This window comes from Malania oleifera, chromosome 5 (assembly GCF_029873635.1).
Source record: "Malania oleifera isolate guangnan ecotype guangnan chromosome 5, ASM2987363v1, whole genome shotgun sequence".
Lineage (NCBI taxonomy): Eukaryota > Viridiplantae > Streptophyta > Magnoliopsida > Santalales > Ximeniaceae > Malania > Malania oleifera.
The window spans coordinates 2254765-2275442 of record NC_080421.1 but is presented as its reverse complement, the minus strand read 5'-3'; the positions used below and the strand labels follow the sequence as shown (position 1 = coordinate 2275442).

The following is a 20678-nucleotide window of genomic DNA, read 5'->3' as shown; positions in this document are numbered from 1 at the left end:
TAAAAATAGGAAAGAGTACATGAAATTAATTAGGGTTTTAGAATATTTACTAGTTAGAATGCGATGGTTTCTCATAATGCATAAAGACATCATGATATTTTTTATTTACTGAACTTTAACACTTCGCAATTAGGGATGAAATTAGATTCCTTTTGTAATCCTTGTGCATAAGGATCTTGTCCTCCACAATAAAGTATCAAGTATGTATGGTGTACTGTTATCGTGCCTCTCACAACTCTATCACTTCTAAGAAACTCACCGTAAGATTGGCTTTCTAATAAGGCTCTACATTCCCTCTTCCTTCTCCCTTTTCTTTAACTAATTAGCCTACTCAATTATTTTGAGCTTGATTTGAATTCAAATAAAGTTAAGTCGAATTGAGTTACATTGGGATTGCTAAAATGTCATGGAGAATATATATGTTCTAGCTAGAATTAAGAAAGGAGAAGAACAATGATGATTTCCTCCAATTATTTCACAAATCTATTATCAAATAATTATATTTTGTTACAATCAACAAGATTTTTTGGATCTAACCTTTGCCCTCTCTAAAAACAAATATAATTAAAAATTAGAAACCAAGTTGAAAGAAGAAAAAAATCACAAAACTTCATTCTTTATGATTTGATCTTCTTGTTATAATTGCAGTTTTGAGGAAATATCAAATATCTCAGGTGCGTGTATTTTCAACTGTGTCCCGAACAAACATGGTAGACCTTGACCTACGCCTGTGTGGGTCCGAAGCACCTTGCATCTGTTTGGGACATGAGTCAAAAGACACTCCTGGAATATTCGTGAGCTCGAAATATAAAGTGTGACCTTTTTGTAAGTATGTCATCTACTAGATTATTACATTATCAGGGCTTGAAGAAGTTGGCGTGTATGCCTTTGTCACTTATGTTCCATGCAGTTGCAGCAACCAACATAATGCTTAGTATAATTCCGAACAAACCCAGACCCAAGTTTAGAGCCCACATGCCCTTGTTATTATGATCCCTTGGCCTCTTCATTGAATTCCACATGAAACATGGGTAAACAAATGTCAATGGTAAGACAATGCCTCCTATTAGAGGAGCTAGGCTACCTAAAAATGGGAAAGCCACTGCCACGAAGAAGGCGAGCCCTCCAAAGAGAGCTCGAAAAGCACGGCGGAGCCACCATGGGCATGGTCGCTTCTTCTTGCTAATGTACCTGAACTCCAAGTTGTCAAACACTACCATGGCATAGATCTGGATTGAAGTTAGGTTATTCATAAGTACGAGTAGTACTATTATGGCGGCCATCACAGACTTTTTTGTATTATGTTGGAGTTGTAGGAAGAAGCTCAGCAACCCACCGCTTGTGGGAATCCCACTTGTTGGTATCTATCATTAGAACAATTGAGGAAAGTTATTTTTATGACACAATATAATTAGTTGTCTCGAAATTTGAATTCAAAGAATTATCTCGACAATATGTAAGGAGTTAGAAGTGTTGGCCTATATGAGGTATTGTAAGGGGGCCCACACCGTCCATGTGATCCACATTGGCCTCTTGTCTTCCAAGGATGCTTTTTGAAATATAAATTCTGGTCACAACTAGCATTTTTTGTTTACAAAATAATAAATAAGGTTGGTCCTTTTTGGAGGACCAATATGGTTCTAATTAGGCCTCCTAACCAATAGCTTCAAACAAAGAATCCATTAGATCGACCAGGTAGACATTATATCCATTATTTGAAACAATTTTTATTGACCAAGAGGTACGACAAGAGAATCAAGTCAGTCCTGTGGTGTTTTTGAAATCGAGCTTATTAGTTAGACTTTATTAGTTATGACGATGTAATAGAAATAGTATATAAGGTTAAGCTTTTTATAATAGTGTAAAATAAAGTAAATAAATTTGTTATATTTTTAATAAAAACTTTACATAAAACATAGTGTATTTTGAGTGAAAAATAAATAAATAAATTCAAACATAAAATATTTTCTTACGAAATTATTAGCTTACCATGTCTCCATAGGCCCAGTGTCCCACAATTGCAAAAGGAAACAAACACATAGCTACGATTGTATATGATATCAACACTGCTCTCCACATTGGCTTATGGGATTTTCGTTTTGCATCTGAAGGCAGAGTTCCCTGCGACCAATTATCCCAAGAGAATCATTGTAAGATAAAAATTAAGGTAAATTTCATGCATATTGTGATTGAATATTAAGAAATGGATGTGGATTGGCTTATGGGCAATTCAAAATTTCTTTTTTATTGATTGTATTTTATCTAAATTTATATAAATTTAAATCCAATAATTAAAATAAATATTTCAAAGAACCTATTAATAAATTATTTTTAAACTAAAAATTGAAATCTTTACATTTTCAAAAATTCCATATTTTAAGTGTAAACTTTTTTAAAATTAATATCTAAAACATTTTTGGTAGATATAAATATAATAAATCATATTTTTATAATTTTACATATTTTAGATATAATATAATATAATTTTTCATCTCATTTCAACTTAATGCATTCTACAAATCGCATGCAGTTGGTACCTGTATCTCAAGAACAACGTTGTGGCCCCTAAAACAAAGAGCAATAATCCCAAGTGCGTTGGCCACGTCACCAACCTTGGCCACGTTAGATTTTTCCACCTCGGACGCATGACTCCGTGACCCATCCACGTCACGACCCCTATGGAGGAACAACGCCCACGTCAGCGTGTAGTAAGCCACGGCAGTCACCGCGCCCACCGCTGACACCCTGGCCGCCGCGTTCAGGTTGGGAAGAAACTGGGCCAGAAGAAAGGCGGCGCATGCGAAGACTAGAAACCGCTCGACGCCTCCCAGCCGTCCGCCGCAGGAGGCCGCGTCATCGCCACATACGGCTTGGAAGAAGAGGTCCATGATCCCGCCCCCGGTGATGACCGTCATCGCGGAGCTTCCGCCCGAGAGGTACATCACCGGGAATATGGCTAGGAGCTTCCCTAGCTTTTTACCTGAATTAGTGAAGACGAGTATCCAAACATAAGTAATTTGTCTAATTTCTTGAATGTAATGATAATTTTATCTTCACCCAAGAGTCAACACAAAGCAGGATAACTTTTATTCTACTTTAAAATATTGATCTTTAAATGGATCTCGCTCTTAATAAAAATACACATGATAAAATATGATTAATCCTAATAAATCAGAGCATAAATGGATGAAAGATAGATCTCTTTCATGCCTTTTTAGCCTCCATTTTCACTGTGTTTGAACCTCAAACCTACAAGCAAGTAGTGGAACACCCTAATTGGTATTAGGCCATGAATATTAAGCTAGTTGGTATCCAAACATAAGTAATTTGACTAATTTCCATTTGTTTGGATGTAATGATAATTTTAACTTGACTAGTCGACCCAAGAGTCAACTCAAAGTAGGGTAACTTTTATTCTGATTTAAAATATTGATCTCTAAATGGACCTCGCGCTTAATAAAAATACACATGGCAAAATATAATTAGTCCTAATAAATCATAGCATAAAGGGATGAAAAATAGATCTCTTTCGTGCCTTTATAGCCTCCATTTCCACTGTGTTTGAACCTCAAACCTACAAGCAAGCAGTAGAACACCCTGGTTGGTGTCAGGCCATGAATATTGAGCTAGAAGCTTTAGAACAGAACCATACTTGGATTATCACTGATATACCTCCTAGGAAAGATGCCATTGACTGCAAGTATGTCTACAAAACAAAAATTAACTCTGATGGGTTAGTTGCAAGATTGAAAGCATGCCTTGCTGCCAAAGGTCTTACACAATAAGAGGGCATTGATTACACGGAGACCTTTTCCCCCGTTGCTAAACTTGTGACAGTGCGGGTCTTGCTCTCGGTGGCTGCCATTCAAGGATGGTCTCTTCATCAATTTGATGTTAACAACGTCTTTCTCCATTGCGATTTAGAAGAAGAGATTTACATGCGAAAACCTCTCGGGTACAATAAAGGAGATCCCCACCAAGTATGCAAGTTACTTAAGAGACTTTATGGCCTTAAGCAAGTCTCTAGACAATGGTATTTAAAATTCTCCTCTCCTCTTATTGCTTTTGGTTTTCAACAATCTAGAGCCAACTATAGCCTCTTTACTAAGCTTGATGGTACTGCTTTTACTACCTTATTGGTCTATGTCAACGTTATTCTTGTGGCTGGAAATTGCCTAATAGAAATAAGAAAATTGTATTTTATCTTCAATTTGTGAAAATTTAAATGAAAAAAAAACAAAAAAAATATTTAAATATGGTGCAAACTTAAACCAATAAAATTAATGAGTAAGTTTTGTTGCTTCTTGATTTTTTCTACTTGTAAAAGGGATCGATTAGAAGAAGAAAGAGTTGATTTTCTTACTTTTACTTTTTCTTTCTTGATTTTATGCCTCTAAAAATGGAGAAGAAATAATTAAATATTTCTAATATATACTCTCATTTGTTAGGAAACACACATTAAATTTTTATTGGTCTATGTCAACGATATTATTGTGGCTGGAAATTGTCTACTAGAAATAAGAAAATTGCATTTTCTTTTCAATTTGTGAAAATTTAAATGAAAAAAAAAATAAAAAAAATATTTACATATGGTGCAAACTTAAACCAATAAAATTAATGAGTAAGTTTTGTTGCTTCTAGATTTTTTCTACTTGTAAAGGGATCGATTTAGAAGAAGAAAAAGTTGATTTTCTTACTTTTACTTCTTCTTTCTTGATTTTATGCCTCTAAAAATGGAGAAGAAATAATTAAATATTTCTAATATATACTCTCATTTGGTAGGCAGCTTGACAACAAGTAGAGAGATAAACACACATTAAATTTTTAAATACCACATAATAAATGTGAGCGACAAGATTAGAACCTAAGACCTCTTCATTATCAGCTCTCATATCATGTTAGATTACCATTTTACCTAAAAACTTAAACTGTGAGGTTATAAACGAACAATGTATATCAAGCTTTAACATTTTTTTCTCATACAAATAGCCAACTTCTCATGTAAATATAAAATGAAAGATATGCATATATCTACTAATAATTAAGAGTTTTAATTTCATATGTAAAAAAAAAAAACCCTCCAAATTTATCGATGATAATTTAATAAAGATTTTGAAATATAAATATATAAATATTTTAAAATATGGGAATATAAATGGATTTGCAGCATGCGTATTTTTTTTTTTTAAAGTATATAAACAAAAAATTAAATACTTTTTTACTGGGAAAAAATTCATTTTCTTTTCCATATTCTTATTTTTCTTTTTATCAAATTTAATATCTACTTAATCGAGTATTACTCAACCTTCTTTTACTTCTTATTTTTCAATCAAATAATTAAAAGTAAAAATGACATTATTTTTTTCTATATATTTTGACCAAAACTCTCACTAAAATTATGTTTATTTAATTTTAAAATTTAAAAAATTTTAGAATTCAGACTAGAAATTTAAATCTTTATATAGCAAAGCAAAATAAATAATGTTAATTTTTATTAAATTACATATAAATTTAAATATAAAATTAGAAATTAATACTCCAAATATAGCACAAAGAGTAAAATATGGGGAAATGATGTGTACGTACCAAAGGCGACAATAGAGAGTTGGAGGAATCTGCTGTAGCGGGGCCCATATGGGCTCTCATGTAGTCCCACCAAAAGCCATATGGTGTAAAGCTGCCACGCAAACGCTATTGCCAAGCATACCACTCCCCAACCCCTGCATTCATCCATCCCTTTCCACTTAACCACTTAATTAAGAAACTATAATCATATATTTTAGAAAAATACTTAGGGTTACGGCCGATGTGATAATATGAGAGAAGGAAAAGCGAAATAGTTTATTTAGGATTATGATGCACATGACAATTTTAAAAAAGAAAAAGAGAAATTATTAATCCTATACATATATCAGTCTCCGTTAGGTATACCTAATAATGAATAAGAATTATAATGCAGAATATTATTGTAAGTTTGCCTTAATAAGACGTAGAATATAATAAAAATAACATCAATAATTATACAATCTCACATTAACAATTGGTTCTACACAAATGGTAAGTATGTTTCAAAATATTTTCATAAAAGTATATATTTCTTATGATTGAAGTATAAAAATTCAACATAATTTTTAATTTTGAGAGAATGAAAAGAAGTACATTACTTCAATGATCAAAATATCAAATCTTAAGTTAAAAAATTATACTTTCCAAGTATTTCTCTCTTTCTTTTGGTCAAAATATTAATTTAAACTGTGCAAGCATAAATATAAACATGAACTCAAAATCGTAATAATATTTTTCATAATTTTTTAAGAGTTGAATTATCATACAAAATATAATTTAATAAAACTCGAATATTTTAAAACATAAATTTCAGGAAATTGAATCTTAAATTTATCAAAATTGTAATATATATATATATATATATAATAATAATAATAATATTGCGATAATTTCCTTTTATATTTACTTAAATCTAAATATAGAGCCAAAAATTTATATTTCTAAAGAAATTTGCAAATTATAATACGTACCATCCGAGAGAGGCGAATGCAAGGGGAAGCAAGAGGCCTTGAGCTCCAATCCCAGAAGATACAATATGGAAGACAGCTTTCATGGTGTTCCCTTTCCTGGACTGGGTGATGGGTAGCCATGACTCTGGCCCATGCTCACTTGGCCCATTCAGATTTCCGCCCAATTTTTCTGCTACGAACGCACTGTCGTCGCTGGCCGTGACGGTGATAAGCGGGACGGGACTCTGCGTCGGGCCGCCGTAGAGAGGGGTACCGTCTGGCCGGGTGGCCGGTGAGGCTGGAAAATAGAAATTGGGGGACGGGGCTGAAGGTGGAATGGGCTGATCCCGGTCAATCTCCGGCGATGCTGGAACTATTCTTACGCTTACGTGGGTATTTTCTCCCATGGCTGCTCCGGTGATTCGGCTGCCGTGGGTAAAACGACGACGTATCAGTTGCCTCGAATTGGCTCTCGCGCAGAAATGATCTTCTCTCGAGTTTGAGAAAATGATTTGCTATATATAATAAAATTATATATATATATATATATATTATAATATTTGAAAATTTGGACCGACAAAATGGAAGCGTGAAGCAGTAGTACAGGGATGACTCAAGCCTGCTACGTCATAGCTGACGTCGTTTAATGAGACTCAAATGAAGATTGAAGACAAAGGCATTGTTACAATTTAATTTGGTTGATTTTGATTTTTAAAATTAGCATTCTTTTAATTTTTTTACAAGTACATTAGCTGTCTATCATTAATGAAAAATATTTTAAAGGAGTCATCTTTCTAGTAAAATTTTGAATCTGTCAATCATAATATTTGAAGTCTGAACCCATACGTGCAAGAGTTATGGATCTATTTGGATTTTCATAACCTTATTGATATACCTTAAATATATCAGGATCAAAATAGTTCATCTGTCATAAAGGAAGATTGAGGTGCAGCCGTAATTAGGTACATTATCGTTAAAGGATAGTTGTTCTGAAAGGGTCAACCTCATGTAAGTTAGAGCAATCCACACCCGCGCCATCGACAGCTGTCATCAGCTCCTTAAAGGCCAAAGCGATTCACGCCCGTGCCATAATTGACTAATAAATGGCCATACACCCTCGGATCGACTTCATCCACTATAAGTAGGGACTCGGGTAAGAGGCCAATGTAAGTCATTCTTAACCCACTCTTACTGTTGCATTCAACCTTTTTGAAGTATTCCCTTTACTTAGGCATTAGAGTGATCCCCCGAAGTACACCTCGCGTCCTCTAAGCCTATTTTGTTTTCAGCCTTTTCAGGTCATCGGAAGTCGAAGAGCAGTCTCGCAGGTCATCGCCATTTTTATCTCACAACAGTTGGCACCGTCTGTGAGAACTTGCTTCTGAGAGGTGCTCATCTTACTCTCAACCTCCGACACTTGAATAATGACAACCACTCACGGCTTAAGCTCTGGCACTGCTGCTAGAAAAGAATCACCCTAGTTCATTCACTCTACACCCGTAGAACGCTCGAGGGTCACCAGGGAGGAATTTCTCGCCTTCCAAAGGAGAATGGAAGCTTCCTAGAAGAAGATGGATGATATGTTCAACCTACTATTGCAGCAAAAGACTCAGGAAGAGCATGTCTCCTGCCAATAGCAGGTTAGTCCCAGCTCGCCTAAGAAAGCAGAGAAACTGAAAGAGAGTGGGGAAAAAAATGACTTCACTAAGAAGGTGGAAGACGCGAATAACATAGGAGTCAACGAGTAAAGATCAATCGAGTTAAAGGAGATGATTAAAAAGATAGACCAAATTGAGAAGATGACAAAAGAGGGTCGAACCAACCCCTTTTATAGGGAAACCTCTCTAACATCCTCGGAGTCGCTGTTCACCAAAGAAGTGATGGAGGTCCCGCTGCCAGCAAGTTCAAAATGTTGACCTTTGAAAGGTATGCGGGTTTGACTGACCTGGTCGATAATCTAGACACCTTCAAGGTGTTGATGCAATTGCAGGGCGCACTTGATGCGCATTTGCAGCCACCCTTAAAGGTAGTGCTAGAGATTGGTACCAAACCCTGCGACTTGGATCAATTGGCTCCTTCTCAAAGATAGAGCTTCTGTTCATCGGCCATTTCCTCAGTAGTTGGAGAATCGTCAAAATGTTAGCTCATTTGATGAGCATGGTTCAGGGAGAACGGGAGACACTAAAAAAGCTCATGCACCGTTTCCTCACTATGACCCTGGAGATTTGCAACCCGGACATGGGGTTGGCTTTGGCAACTCTGACCACGTCCCTTCAGCCAAGAAATTTCCTATACTTATTGGGGAAGAAACCACCAGTTGACATGAGAGAAATGATGGCTAGAGCGCAGAAGTATGCAACCTAGAAGAGATGATGAATATAAGAGAAAATCGGATCGAGTTGAAAAAGAAGGGTAACATAGAGATTGGCGAACCTTCTAGACCCGTGAAGAGGCAGGAGAGCAGTACACTGCATGCCAGCTCCAAGGCGAGAGGGCACACTAGTAAGTTTCAAACATATACTCCCTTAAACACACCACGAATCGATGTGTTGATGCACATAAGAAAGAAGGAGTATGTGTCGTGGCCTGAACTTATGCGAACACCCTCATATAAACGGAACATGTCAAAGTTCTGTCAGTTCCATAGGGATCACGAGCATGATACCGAGGAATGTATTCAACTGAAGAATGAAATCGAGACCTTGATAAAAAAAATGTCACCTATCGAGGTTCATGAAGAAAGGGGACTGTTAAGGGGAAGCTCGTGGGCAGAAAAGGCCAAACAAGGAGGAGAAAGAGGAACAAATCTTTGGGGAGATCGCAATGATCTTTGGCAGATCCACTAGTGGCAGAGACAGCAAAGGCGCTCGAAAGAGGTATGCTAAGCAAGTGCTCTTAATGGAGAAAAGGGAGCCAAGCGGCAAAAAAAAAAAACAGGAAGACAATATCACCTTTGATAGCGAAGATGAAGGAGTGCAACAACCACATGATGACGCTCTGGTAGTCTCCTTTCTGGTGGCTAACTACAAAGTAGTGCATGTGTTGATAGACAACGGGAGCTCGACCAATATAATATTTTGGTCGGTGCTTGAAGGAATGAAGATCGGTAGGGAACGCCTCAAATCAATCTCCACCCCTTTGGTTGGATTTGGAGGAGACGTAGTACACCCCATGGGAACAATTACACTCATAGTGACAATGAGAATAGCCCCACAGAAAATCACCTCATTGACGGATTTTCTAGTGGTTGATTGGTCATCAATATATAACATCATACTAGGCCACCCCTCACTCAATGTGGCCCAAGCCATAACTTCCACGTATCATCTAAAGATGAAATTCCTTACCTCGCACGGGATATGGATAATCAAATTAGATCAAGCAGTAGCTCATAATTGCTACGTAATGATGCTAAAAGGCAACACTGAAGTAAGGGAAACCTTGACCTTAGAAGACCTGGAGGTGAGGGGAGAGTACCCATAAATTAGCATGTTGGATGATGACCTCATACGCGTACCCATAAATGGTAATTAGAAGAAGTGTGTGCAGATCAGGAGTTAATTGTCAAACTCTTTGAGAGCAAGACTGAGCAAGCCACTGAACGAGTTCACGGATATGTTTGCCTGGTTGGCCGAAGATATGCCAGGGATTGACCTTGCAATCATGGAACACAGGTTATAGGTAGACCCCAACCATAAGCTCGTAAAGCAAAAGAAGAGGAGCTTCGCGTTGGAGTGGATCAAGGTGATAGACAAAGAAGTGACGAACTAGTGCAAGCAAATTCATCAGAGAGGTCAATTATCTAGAATGGCTAAGCAATGTGGTTCTGGTAAAGAAACCGAATGGAAAGTGGTAGATGTGTATAAATTTCACGAAAATGAACAACGCATATTGTAAGAACTTGATCCGTGAGATCTGGAATAAATAAATAAGGCAAAGGACAAGGCAGTGATTTAAGCAGGCTTCATCGACGAAGCCAGAGTTCGTCGACGAAGGCCCTTTTGCTTTTTAACAATGAATTTCAGGTACTCTTCGATGAGGAGAATCCGATAGATTCGAAAAAATCAGAAATCTCAAGCTCGTTGACGAGGCCATCGCTTCGTCGATGAATTGTCTTCATTGGCTCGTTGACGAAGACGCCAACTCATTGACGAGGTTGGCCGAGTCAAAAGTGCTATAAATATCTATTGGGTTGCTTCTTAGTTAAGAAATAAAAAAGAAAAAGAAAAATCCTCTCTCGTTCTCTCTCTCTAAGTACTCTAATTCCACTTTCTCTCTCTCTAGATTTCTTCGTCGTACGTGTCTAGAACCAACGATCCGACGTTACTACGAGGATCAAGGAAGGATTCTTTTCGAGAATTGTGCAACGGATCTTCGTTTCCGGCATTTTTGGGTTTTGGCTTAAAATTGAGGTAAGGCTCGGTTTTCAATTTTGTTTTGATAGTTATGTAGGGAATAGAATTGTGAGTATATTCTGTACTGTGGTTTATAGGTTTTGGGAACTCGGTTCATGGTTTAGGGGTCATAGAGTTCGGGTTTGGATTTTTGGAGAAAGGTAAGGGGATTCTATTTATGTCTGTTATTTTCGAAATCGGACTCAGTATAATTGTGGTTCATGGTTCAGTGTGTGTTTTGGTTACTCATTTGGGAAAATCTAACGGGTAAAATTATGGGTTTTTCATGTTACAGTTTTGGAAAAAAGTGGGCATTGGGTTTCATCTTTGGTTTCGTTGGAATATTGCAAATATATTGTGATATATATTATGTTATGGGGATGGTCATGCCTTGACTTGTTTAAACTATATATTCTTGAAAAATCATGATTTTAGATTACCAAATGGGTGTGGATTGTTCGGTTATATGAACATGCATGAGTTGTGTTTTACTGCAATGAAATAGGGCTAGGGTTCCGAATTGTTCCAGGTTGTGAAAGAGTGTGCAGCTCTATATCCGAGGGTGTGAAATATCACCTGCCATGTTTGGCAAGAGTGTCCAGCTCTATATCCAAGGGCGTGAGCCTTATTAGTTGATCACCGAAGGGTGTGGATCCACCAGTTGTATCAGTACGATACCATGGGAGGCTGGGGCTACACTATGTGCCAGGGACGCTGTGTAATGCGGGCCGGCTTTGGGCCGAAGGGTGTGACGACATCGGGTTACTTGATCATGTGTGTGTGCATAATATGCACTATACTGGAACTGTTTTGTGAGAATACTGGAATTGCATTGAACTGTGTATGTTTTATATCATGATAACACTCATATGCCACACACCGATATAACCTGGATCTGCCTTACTGAGAAGTGTCTCACCCCTATCGTACGTACATGTTTTTCAGGTCCTTCTAGTAGCCAGAACTAGCGTTCTTGTGTTGGGAGCATGGTGGTCAGTGTACTGCGAATAGTACTTGTGTAAGAACAAGGACTCTACCGGATTGTCATTTTGGGGTTTTGGATGGTACCCGGGTTTATGGTTTGTATTATGGAGCTAGAAACCTTTTGTATAGACTCTAGTATGGTACAATGTATGCATAGAAAGAATAGTTTCCACTGCCTATTTTTTTATATATGTGAATGTGTATAGCGTGTACGGGAACCCCACAGGGTCGAACCCTCATTCATTATAACGTATCATTGATGTTTTGTATGATACAGGGACATGTTAGATTACTTATTCACCCCTAGGTCCCATTACTAGGTTCGGGGCGTAACAACTTGGTATCAGAGCTAACCAGTTTGTTAGGTCTTGTAGACTTGGTTAGGCATAGTTGTGTGTACATACTAGAATATAGGATGTAGGGAATGGGTAGAGTAGGTCGAGGGTTGTTTTGTTGCTAGACAGGGACTCGTTGGCGTGCTTTTCCTGGAATGACGATTTCAATAAAATCATAGCAAACCATTGATGATTTTTGTGTCGGTGTGATAGAACAGACCTGGACCCATCAGGTGGTAGTTAATATGATTAGTGGTAAAATGATTATGTTAACTATACGTGATATGGGAGTACTAATAGGTTCCTATCATTTTTTTTTTTTTTAGAATGGAGCCCAAGGAAAACAACCTGGGAAGTGACTCTGAGGAGACTGCGAGCGATGAGTCTCCTTCCATGCCTCGAGGGTTGATGAGGCAGGTCATATGGGAGATCAGGCGGAGTGTTAGGAGACGCAAACGTTCTCCTACTGCTACGGGGTGCACCATTAAGAGGTCCACACGCATGCACCCTCCGACGTTCTCAGGAGGACATGGTCTGATGACAGCAAAGGACTGGGTTAAGAAGAGTGAGATGATTCTGGAGGTCTTACACTGCACAGATAAGCAGAGGGTCCTCTATGCTACCTTCTAGTTGTCTGGAGAGGTAGGGCGATGGTGGATTGCGGTGAATCTACTAGAGAAGCAGAGAGCCGATCCAATGGAGATGACATAGAGCCGTTTCAAGAAGGTGTTCTTTGAAAGATACTTCCCGGCCTCCACACGCGACACTAAGGCGAATGATTTTTCTGCTCTATCTCAGGGAAATATGATAGTATAGGGGTACGCTGCTCGGTATATAGAGCTATCTCATTTTGCGTCGTATTTAATCTCGAACGAGTATAAGAAGACTCGTAGGTTTGAGAAGGGCTTGAGGAAAGACATCCGCAGGTTAGTGGGAATGCTGCAGATCCATGAGTTTTCGATTTTGGTGGATAAGGCCACTGTGATTAAGACCGGCATTCGGGAGGATGAGGTGGATCAGGAACTAAAGAAGAGGCTAGTACCTTCGGGTTCTCAATCTGGATGTTGCCAGGGATCATAGAAGAAGAAGAACAAGAGCTCGGGTTATCGCCAGAATACCGAGCATCAGAGTTCTTACGTGAATCAGTCATGTGATCATTGTACTAGGTGCCATAGATGATATAGAGGTGAATGCCAGCCGTTTGGGGGTAACTGCTACAACTGTGGCTAGTTAGGTCACATGGCTCGGGATTGTCACGCACCAAAGAGAGGTATGCTGCTTTGATTTAGAATTAGGAAAGTAATTAGGTATCCTAGGGAACTTATCAGGTGAACACCGCTCCGGCAAGGGTATACTCGCTTACTCCAGAGGATGCTGAGCATACGGGGAATGTGGTAACTGGTACTATGCTGTTGCTTTTAAATAGAGTTGTGGTTTTATTGTGTGGCATGAGTAAATAGAATTCTATGTGCAAATTATATGTTAAATGTATGAGATGCAGGCTAAATAAGTAAAGTAATGAAAATAAAATATGATATGAACAATGTTGTCTGTGTATGTTAAATGCAACCATGTAAAGGTACAACAGCGGAAAGCCTGGTTAGCAAATTCTAGCGCATTTCTCTGTGGACTAACTGATGACAGCTAAAAGGAGTTATATTAATAGATTCTAGTGCATTTCTATGTGGACTAACAAATGATTGCTAAAGAGCGGCTGTTGTACAAAGGAATGAAATGAAAATGTTATGAAATGAAATGACAAGGAATGACAATGCAATGAAATGAAATGTGAAATGTGAAATGTGAATGATACAAATGGGAAAGAGTCACTTAAAGTGAAACACAAGGAAATGTTAAATTATGAACATAAAGAAATGTGAATGATTGAATAATGATGGAAAGAATGATGTGTTATGATATTAGAAGTATTTATATATATAGAACATGTTATGATTGGGTGAGGCATACTCTTCACCTGAGGGTTTGTTGAGTAAGGCGAGTGCACTAGTAGCTTCAGATGTGGCAGTAGCTGCATAACGCATTAGGGTAGAGGGAACCTACTTGTATGAGTGGGTAGAATTCCCTATCCTTAGGGCCTTTACCGGTAAACCTTTGTATGAACTGTGTGAGTATGAGATCAATTTATCACTTAAGGGCTTACTGAGTAAGGTGAGTGCCCTGGTATGCTTTAGTTGTGACCTTTGGGTTGTCAAATGGTATCAGAGCAAAGGGGTAGTTACCCTCGATCCTTGGGAACTCTTGCTTATGAATGATTGTGGCGAAGTAAGACTCTCCTCCCGGGGGCTTGTTGAATTGAGGGACGGTGATATGTAACGCCTCAATCTCAGTGAGTGCTCTGATAGGTACCCTTTGTTGCCACGGGTGCAAGGCCCCTAAGGAGAAGTGACAATGCCTGAAAGGGGGACATTACAGGTGGTATCAGAGCAATGTCCAGTTGGAAGTGTGATTAATTTCACATCGCCTGGTTATGGAAATATTCGAGTATTAGGTTAGAGATGATTTATACCAGAGTATAAGAAACAGTTAGGATAAGGATGCTAGATGGATAGGTCAGATTAGGTATTGAGGAGTAGGTATGGAGTAGGAAAGTATAAGATTTTGTCTTATAACTTGGAGGCAGAAATCCCTTGGCGGACTTCTGTGATTTTCTGATTCAGTCGATGGTCTCAGAAAACCACGGCAATCCATCGATGGTGATGTTTCCTAGCCGTGGGACTGGTCCTTATATGGAGAACTTGGATGTGTATTGGATTTAAAGTATATAATCGTGGTTGAGATTATGATGTGGGATATGGTAAATTGTAGAATTATGGAAATGAAAGATCGAGTAACAAATTTCGAGGACGAAATTCCTTAAGGAGGGGAGAATGTAAAGATCCGAAAATTTAAAAGGATTAAAATAATTTAGAAAAAAATAATAAATAACATAACAAATAAATAAATAAAAGGAATGATGTTGGAAAAAGGAAAAAATTAAATTAAAAAAAATAAAAATTAAAGAAATTAAATTAAATTAAGATAAATTAAATAATTAAATAACTAGTTGTTAAATTAAATATTATTGCATTGGATTTAAAAATATATATAATTAAAATAAGATATATATATATATATATATATATATATATATATGTATAAAGTAAAGAGGATAAGAAGAAGAAAGAAGAAGAAAAAGAAAGAAGAAGAAGAAGAAGTCTACAGAACAGACATGCCCCCCCTCTCTCTGAAATTTTATCTGCACAACGCCAGCCACTCCATCTCCCTCTCTCTCTCTCAATTACTCAGCGAGTTTGCGACGGTTCGGGAAACGGAAGGTACCGTTGGAATCCTGGTTCCGCTTCCGACATTTCTACTGGAGCAGATTTGTCGTGGGAACGACTTAGGCCCTACTCTTAGGGAAAGGTAATTTTTCCCCATTCTCTCTTCGCTGTTAATATGTGGTTAAATCGATGAACGGACACCACCATGGGGTCTTAGTCGTCGTCGTCGTCATTTTGGCGTAGGTAATTTTTCAATTGGGGTTTTTTAGGCCCTACTCCAAAGCGAGAGTGGGATTTGGGAATTTGGCTAAATTTAAGGGTATTATTATTATTTATTTAGGAATTATGGTCTTAGGAAATATTTAAATAATATTTTATTCAGAAATAATTTATTGGAATTAGGAATTTAATTTCAGGGTCCGGGTGAGCGCCGCAGGTATTTTTCGGAGTCCCTGTTGGCGTAGTTCAAGAAATCAGGTAAAGGGAAAAATATATATTAAATCAAAATTTTTATAAATTTAATGAAAATAAATTGTGTTATATATACGTGTATATGTTTCAGTATGGGTTTAACATGCCAACTATTTAAATTATATTTTTTTGAAGTTTAGAATTGTTTATTAGATATGTATATACGAAAATGAACTGATGAAAGTGGAAAAATATTTTCAGGATATTTATGTAAGACATGAAAGGTATTTTTAGTATATAAACATTAAATGTTGGTTGGCTTATTTTACAGGTAGTGTATGAATTTTATTGTTAAATTGTGTGGCATGAGTAAATAGAATGCTATGTGCAAATTATATGTTAAATGTATGAGATGCAGACTAAATAAGTAAAGCAATGAAAATAAGATATGATATGGACAATGTTGCCTGTGTATGTTAAATGCAACCATGTAAAGGTACAACAGCTGAAAGCCGGGTTAGCAGATTCTAGCGCATTTCTATGTGGACTAACTGATGACAGTTAAAAGGAGTTGTGTTAGTAGATTCTAGTGCATTTCTATGTGGACTAACAAATGACGGCTAAAGAGCGGCTGTTGTACAAAGGAATGAAATGAAAATGTTATGAAATGAAATGACAAGGAATGACAATGCAATGAAATGAAATGTGAAATTTGAATGATACAAATGGGAAAGAGTCACTTAAAGTGAAACACAAGGAAATGTTAAATTATGAACATGAAGAAATGTGAATGATTGAATAATGATGGAAAGAATGATGTGTTATGATATTAGAAGTATTTATGTATGTAGAATATGTTACGATTAGGTGAGGCATACTCTTCGCCTGAGGGCTTGTTGAGTAAGGCGATTGCACTAGTAGCTTCAGATATGGCAGTAGTTGCATAACGCACTAGGGTAGAGGGAACCTACTTGTATGGGCGGGTAGAATTCCCTATCCTTAGGGCCTTTGCCGGTAAACCTTTGTATGAACTGTGTGAGTACGAGATCAATTTATCACTTGAGGGCTTACTGAGTAAGGTGAGTGCCCTAGTATGCTTTAATTGTGACCTTTGAGTTGTCAAATGTATCAGAGCAGAGAGGTGCTACTTGTATGGGTGGGTAATCACCCCTATCCTCCGGTAATCTCGTGGGTTAAACATTTGCATGTGTTTGATTAGGATCAGGGAATGATTTCGGAAATTATGTTAAGGATTTTCAAATGTTAAATATTATGTTATATATAAACTCATGTTGGTCACACACTGTTTTAATATATGATTTCTTTCCTTACTGAGATGTGTCTCACCCGAATATGAATTTATCTTTTTCAGGATTTCCTTGAGATCGAGCTTTAAGAGCTCGAGGTTTTTATAGCATTATTGGGGAATAGAAAAAGAAAATGGTATATTTCTATGTTAATTTTGGGATGCAAATATTTATTTTTTACGTCCTTATATTTTAAGTCTGTGGAGAAAAGAAAGTTTGTGAAAATACTGAAATGTTTTGGAGATATATGTAATTATGGAAATACAAGTGTTGAAGGATATTATGGTTTATGGATAGAATTAGGAAACTCTGGTATTATTTGTATGATTGAGGTTCATAGTTGTGTTTTCCGTTGCGTATGTATGGTTTAATTATGGAATATCAGAGATTTTATCAGATATAACGCGCCGGACCCGAGTTTAAGGGTTCGGGGTGTTACAAGCTGATCCTCGTCAGAACCTGCTCGGCAAAGCCGCTAGAGCCCCATCATCAGCTCAGATCAGCCAACCTTCCACAAATTGGCTCGGAATAGCTATGCGATCTCCCTCATCGGCTTAGATCAGCCGACCCTAGTTGAAATCGGCTCGGCAAGGCCATTCAAGCCCCTTCGTCGACTCGGATCAATAGAGGTTCTTTGAATCTAGCTAAAAAAAAAGTACACACATATGGAGGGAAAGATAAGGCACTTTCAAACTTCCAGGAACCAATTCCAAGAATTCGAAACTAGGGGGGGACAACTGATATACCCTAAATATATCAAGGTCAAAACAATCCATCTACCATAAAGAGCATGGAGGTGTAGTCGCAATAAGGGCCATTATCGCTCAAAGATAGTTGTTCTAAAGGGGTTAACCCTATGCAGGCCAGAGCGATCCATGCCCGCGCCATCGATAGCTGTTATCAGCTCCTTAATGGCCAGAGTGATTCACGCCCGTGCCATAACTGACCAATAAATGACCAAACACCCTCAGGTCAACTTCAATCACTATAAGTAGGGACTCGGGCAAGAGGCCAAGGTAAGTCATTCTTAACCCACTCTTACTGTTGCATTCAACCTCTTTGAAACATTTCCCTTATTTATGCATCATAGTGATCTCCCGGAGTACACCTTGGGTCCTCCAAACCGATTTTGTTTTCAGTCTTTTCAGGTTATTGGAAGTCGGAGAGCAGCCTCACAAGTCATCGCCATTTTTTTCCCACAACATTCATGAATCTAACATCTTCGAATCGGTGGGTTTTGTGTTTCTTTTAAAAAATATTACATATGCTAAGTGTATATATTAGATCTAATATAATTTCGTCGAGTGCATGCATTTTATTAAGTAGGATAATTTTTTTTATGCATATGATGAAATCATATTGATATGGTGTATCTAATATTTTATTGTTTCTTCTAAATCTTTCTTTCCCTAAGTTATTTAATATGAGTGATATAAATTAGCAATGGACTTTAATTTCGAGGTATAAACATATTTTTCATAAAACAAAACAAATATATTTTATTATGTGTTTTATTCTTTATCAAATTTAAATTGCAAAAATTAGATTGTCATTAGTGCCTATGCTTATTAGGTTTTGTAAATGAAGGATGTCAATTATGAATATTAAATACTAAACATTTAAAAATGTTTAGGCTAACTACAAAAGGTGCTGTAAGACAATTTTTTAGAAGTTTTGAAAGAAGATAATAAATGTTTTAATATTGGCTTTATGTTTGAAGTAACACATTAAAATATCAGAGTTAATGTGAGATATCATTGTCTAATAATTTTTCTTGTCAATTTATTCATGTATTATTCTAACCATGTTACAAGTGGTTTGATTACAAAGTTTGATTTGAGCTAATATAAATGATTCTAATTAAGTAGAGTTAGGTTTTGAAGAGCTTAGAGAAAAATTGTCATGGTCTCCTTGAACTACTTGATACACTCTAAATTGATATACCCAAAATTGACAAGTATGTCCATAAGGGCGGATGGTTGTAAGGTCAATATTGGACAACATTTGATGTCTCGCGTAATCGCTTTCTGGTTATCCATTACCTCCGACGCGGTTACAAGAGTTACTATTGATGTCCTGCATAATCGTCTTGAGTCACCCATAACCCCCCTAAGTATAATGGCGAGTCGCCTATAACTTCCTTAAGTATAATGGCGAGTCACCCATAACCCCCATAAGCACAATGACACGCTTATAAATGTCAAGCTGAACGAGAGTCTGTCTTCACCACTATATAAAGGGGATCTTAGAAGGACGTAAGCATCTCATTCTCACTCGCTCTTCACTTACTGTTGCAATCTGAACCTTTCATTCCTTAGCTTAGGCATCAGAGTAATCCCATAGAGTACATCCCAAGTCCTCTAAGTCATTCTCATTTGACTCTTTTCAGGTGGTTGCGGTGTAATAACCTGGGGGGAAAAAATAAATAAATAATTAATTAAGCATACAAATTATTATTATTGTATTAAATTAATTGAATAAACAAATTAAGTGAATAGTATTATAATGGTAATAGAATCTTATTGGAATACGATATATAGATATATATATATATATATATAATATTAATATTGTCGCGACGTCCCGTGAGCGCGTGTGCCCCGGGCGGCGAAATTAAAAATTAATTTTAATATTTTCATGGAAAAATATGGATGTGTTGGAGTCGCCACTAACCTTTAGTGCGGTTAGAACACGTAATTACTATCCCGTTAGGGGTAGAATCGGTCTACATTACCAGAGTTGGGGTCGGGAGTTCGGTTACGCGAGGGGAAGGTATGAGCACCCCCTACGCGCCCGTTCTTACGAACGGTACCTAATTAATTTGAAATTATCCCTAAGTTAATCTAATAATTCTTTAAATTACTCCTTTTTATGACTTTATAATTACACGTGAAAAATAAATAAATAAAACAAATAAAGAAAGATAATATATACATATATATTCCCTCAGAACTTAGGGTACGTGATGCCCAAAGGCTAATACCCCTTGCAATTAAATCATAGGGATTAAAATCAAAATTATTTAAGAAAATACACTCCCACATTTTAAAATTGTACGTAAAAGTTTTATAGGAAAATATTAGTATGGGAGGTTTTAATAATAGATATAATAATTTAAATAAATAAATAAAATAGTAATAAACTAGAATATTAGGATACCAAAATACGTACTAATTAACATATATAATAGAAGCTAAAATATCTAACATACCAATAATAGTAGAATATAAACATATAATATAGACTAAGATAATGAGCATATCATAATATTAAAATACTACATGTACGTTATAAACAAAAATACTTAAACATACCATAATACACATAATTAAGATAATAATAATAAATATCCACAAATAATATAATACGTAATAGATTACTATAATACTATATATACTAAACATACCATATAGTAGCATGATACCAAAACACCAAAAATATTACCTAAAAT

At 36.8% G+C, this 20678-nt stretch overlaps 1 protein-coding gene across 1 annotated transcript; it reads right to left on the bottom strand.

Annotated features, from left to right (window-relative positions):
- Positions 1–463: 463 nt before the first annotated feature.
- LOC131156585 (lysine histidine transporter-like 7) lies at positions 464–6989 on the bottom strand. Its single transcript, XM_058110395.1, has 5 exons — positions 6537–6989; positions 5587–5720; positions 2538–2980; positions 1990–2121; positions 464–1364 (listed from the first exon to the last, which is right to left on the bottom strand). Exons 1-5 carry the CDS (start codon positions 6920–6922, stop codon positions 858–860), a joined length of 1602 nt encoding a protein of 533 aa, XP_057966378.1. The 5' UTR covers positions 6923–6989; the 3' UTR covers positions 464–857.
- Between the last annotated feature and the right edge of the window lie 13689 nt (positions 6990–20678).

What these genes read in the sequence shown, in the direction of transcription:
- LOC131156585 (XM_058110395.1), bottom strand. Translation starts at nt 6,922, where the DNA reads ATGGGAGAAAATACCCACGTAAGCGTAAGAATAGTTCCAGCATCGCCG. An exon ending in GCATTCGCCTCTCTCGGATG is followed by an intron (nt 5,721 to 6,536) that starts GTACGTATTATA and finishes GGATGAATGCAG; the next exon opens with GGGTTGGGGAGTGGTATGCT. An exon ending in ACTCTCTATTGTCGCCTTTG is followed by an intron (nt 2,981 to 5,586) that starts GTACGTACACAT and finishes TCACTAATTCAG; the next exon opens with GTAAAAAGCTAGGGAAGCTC.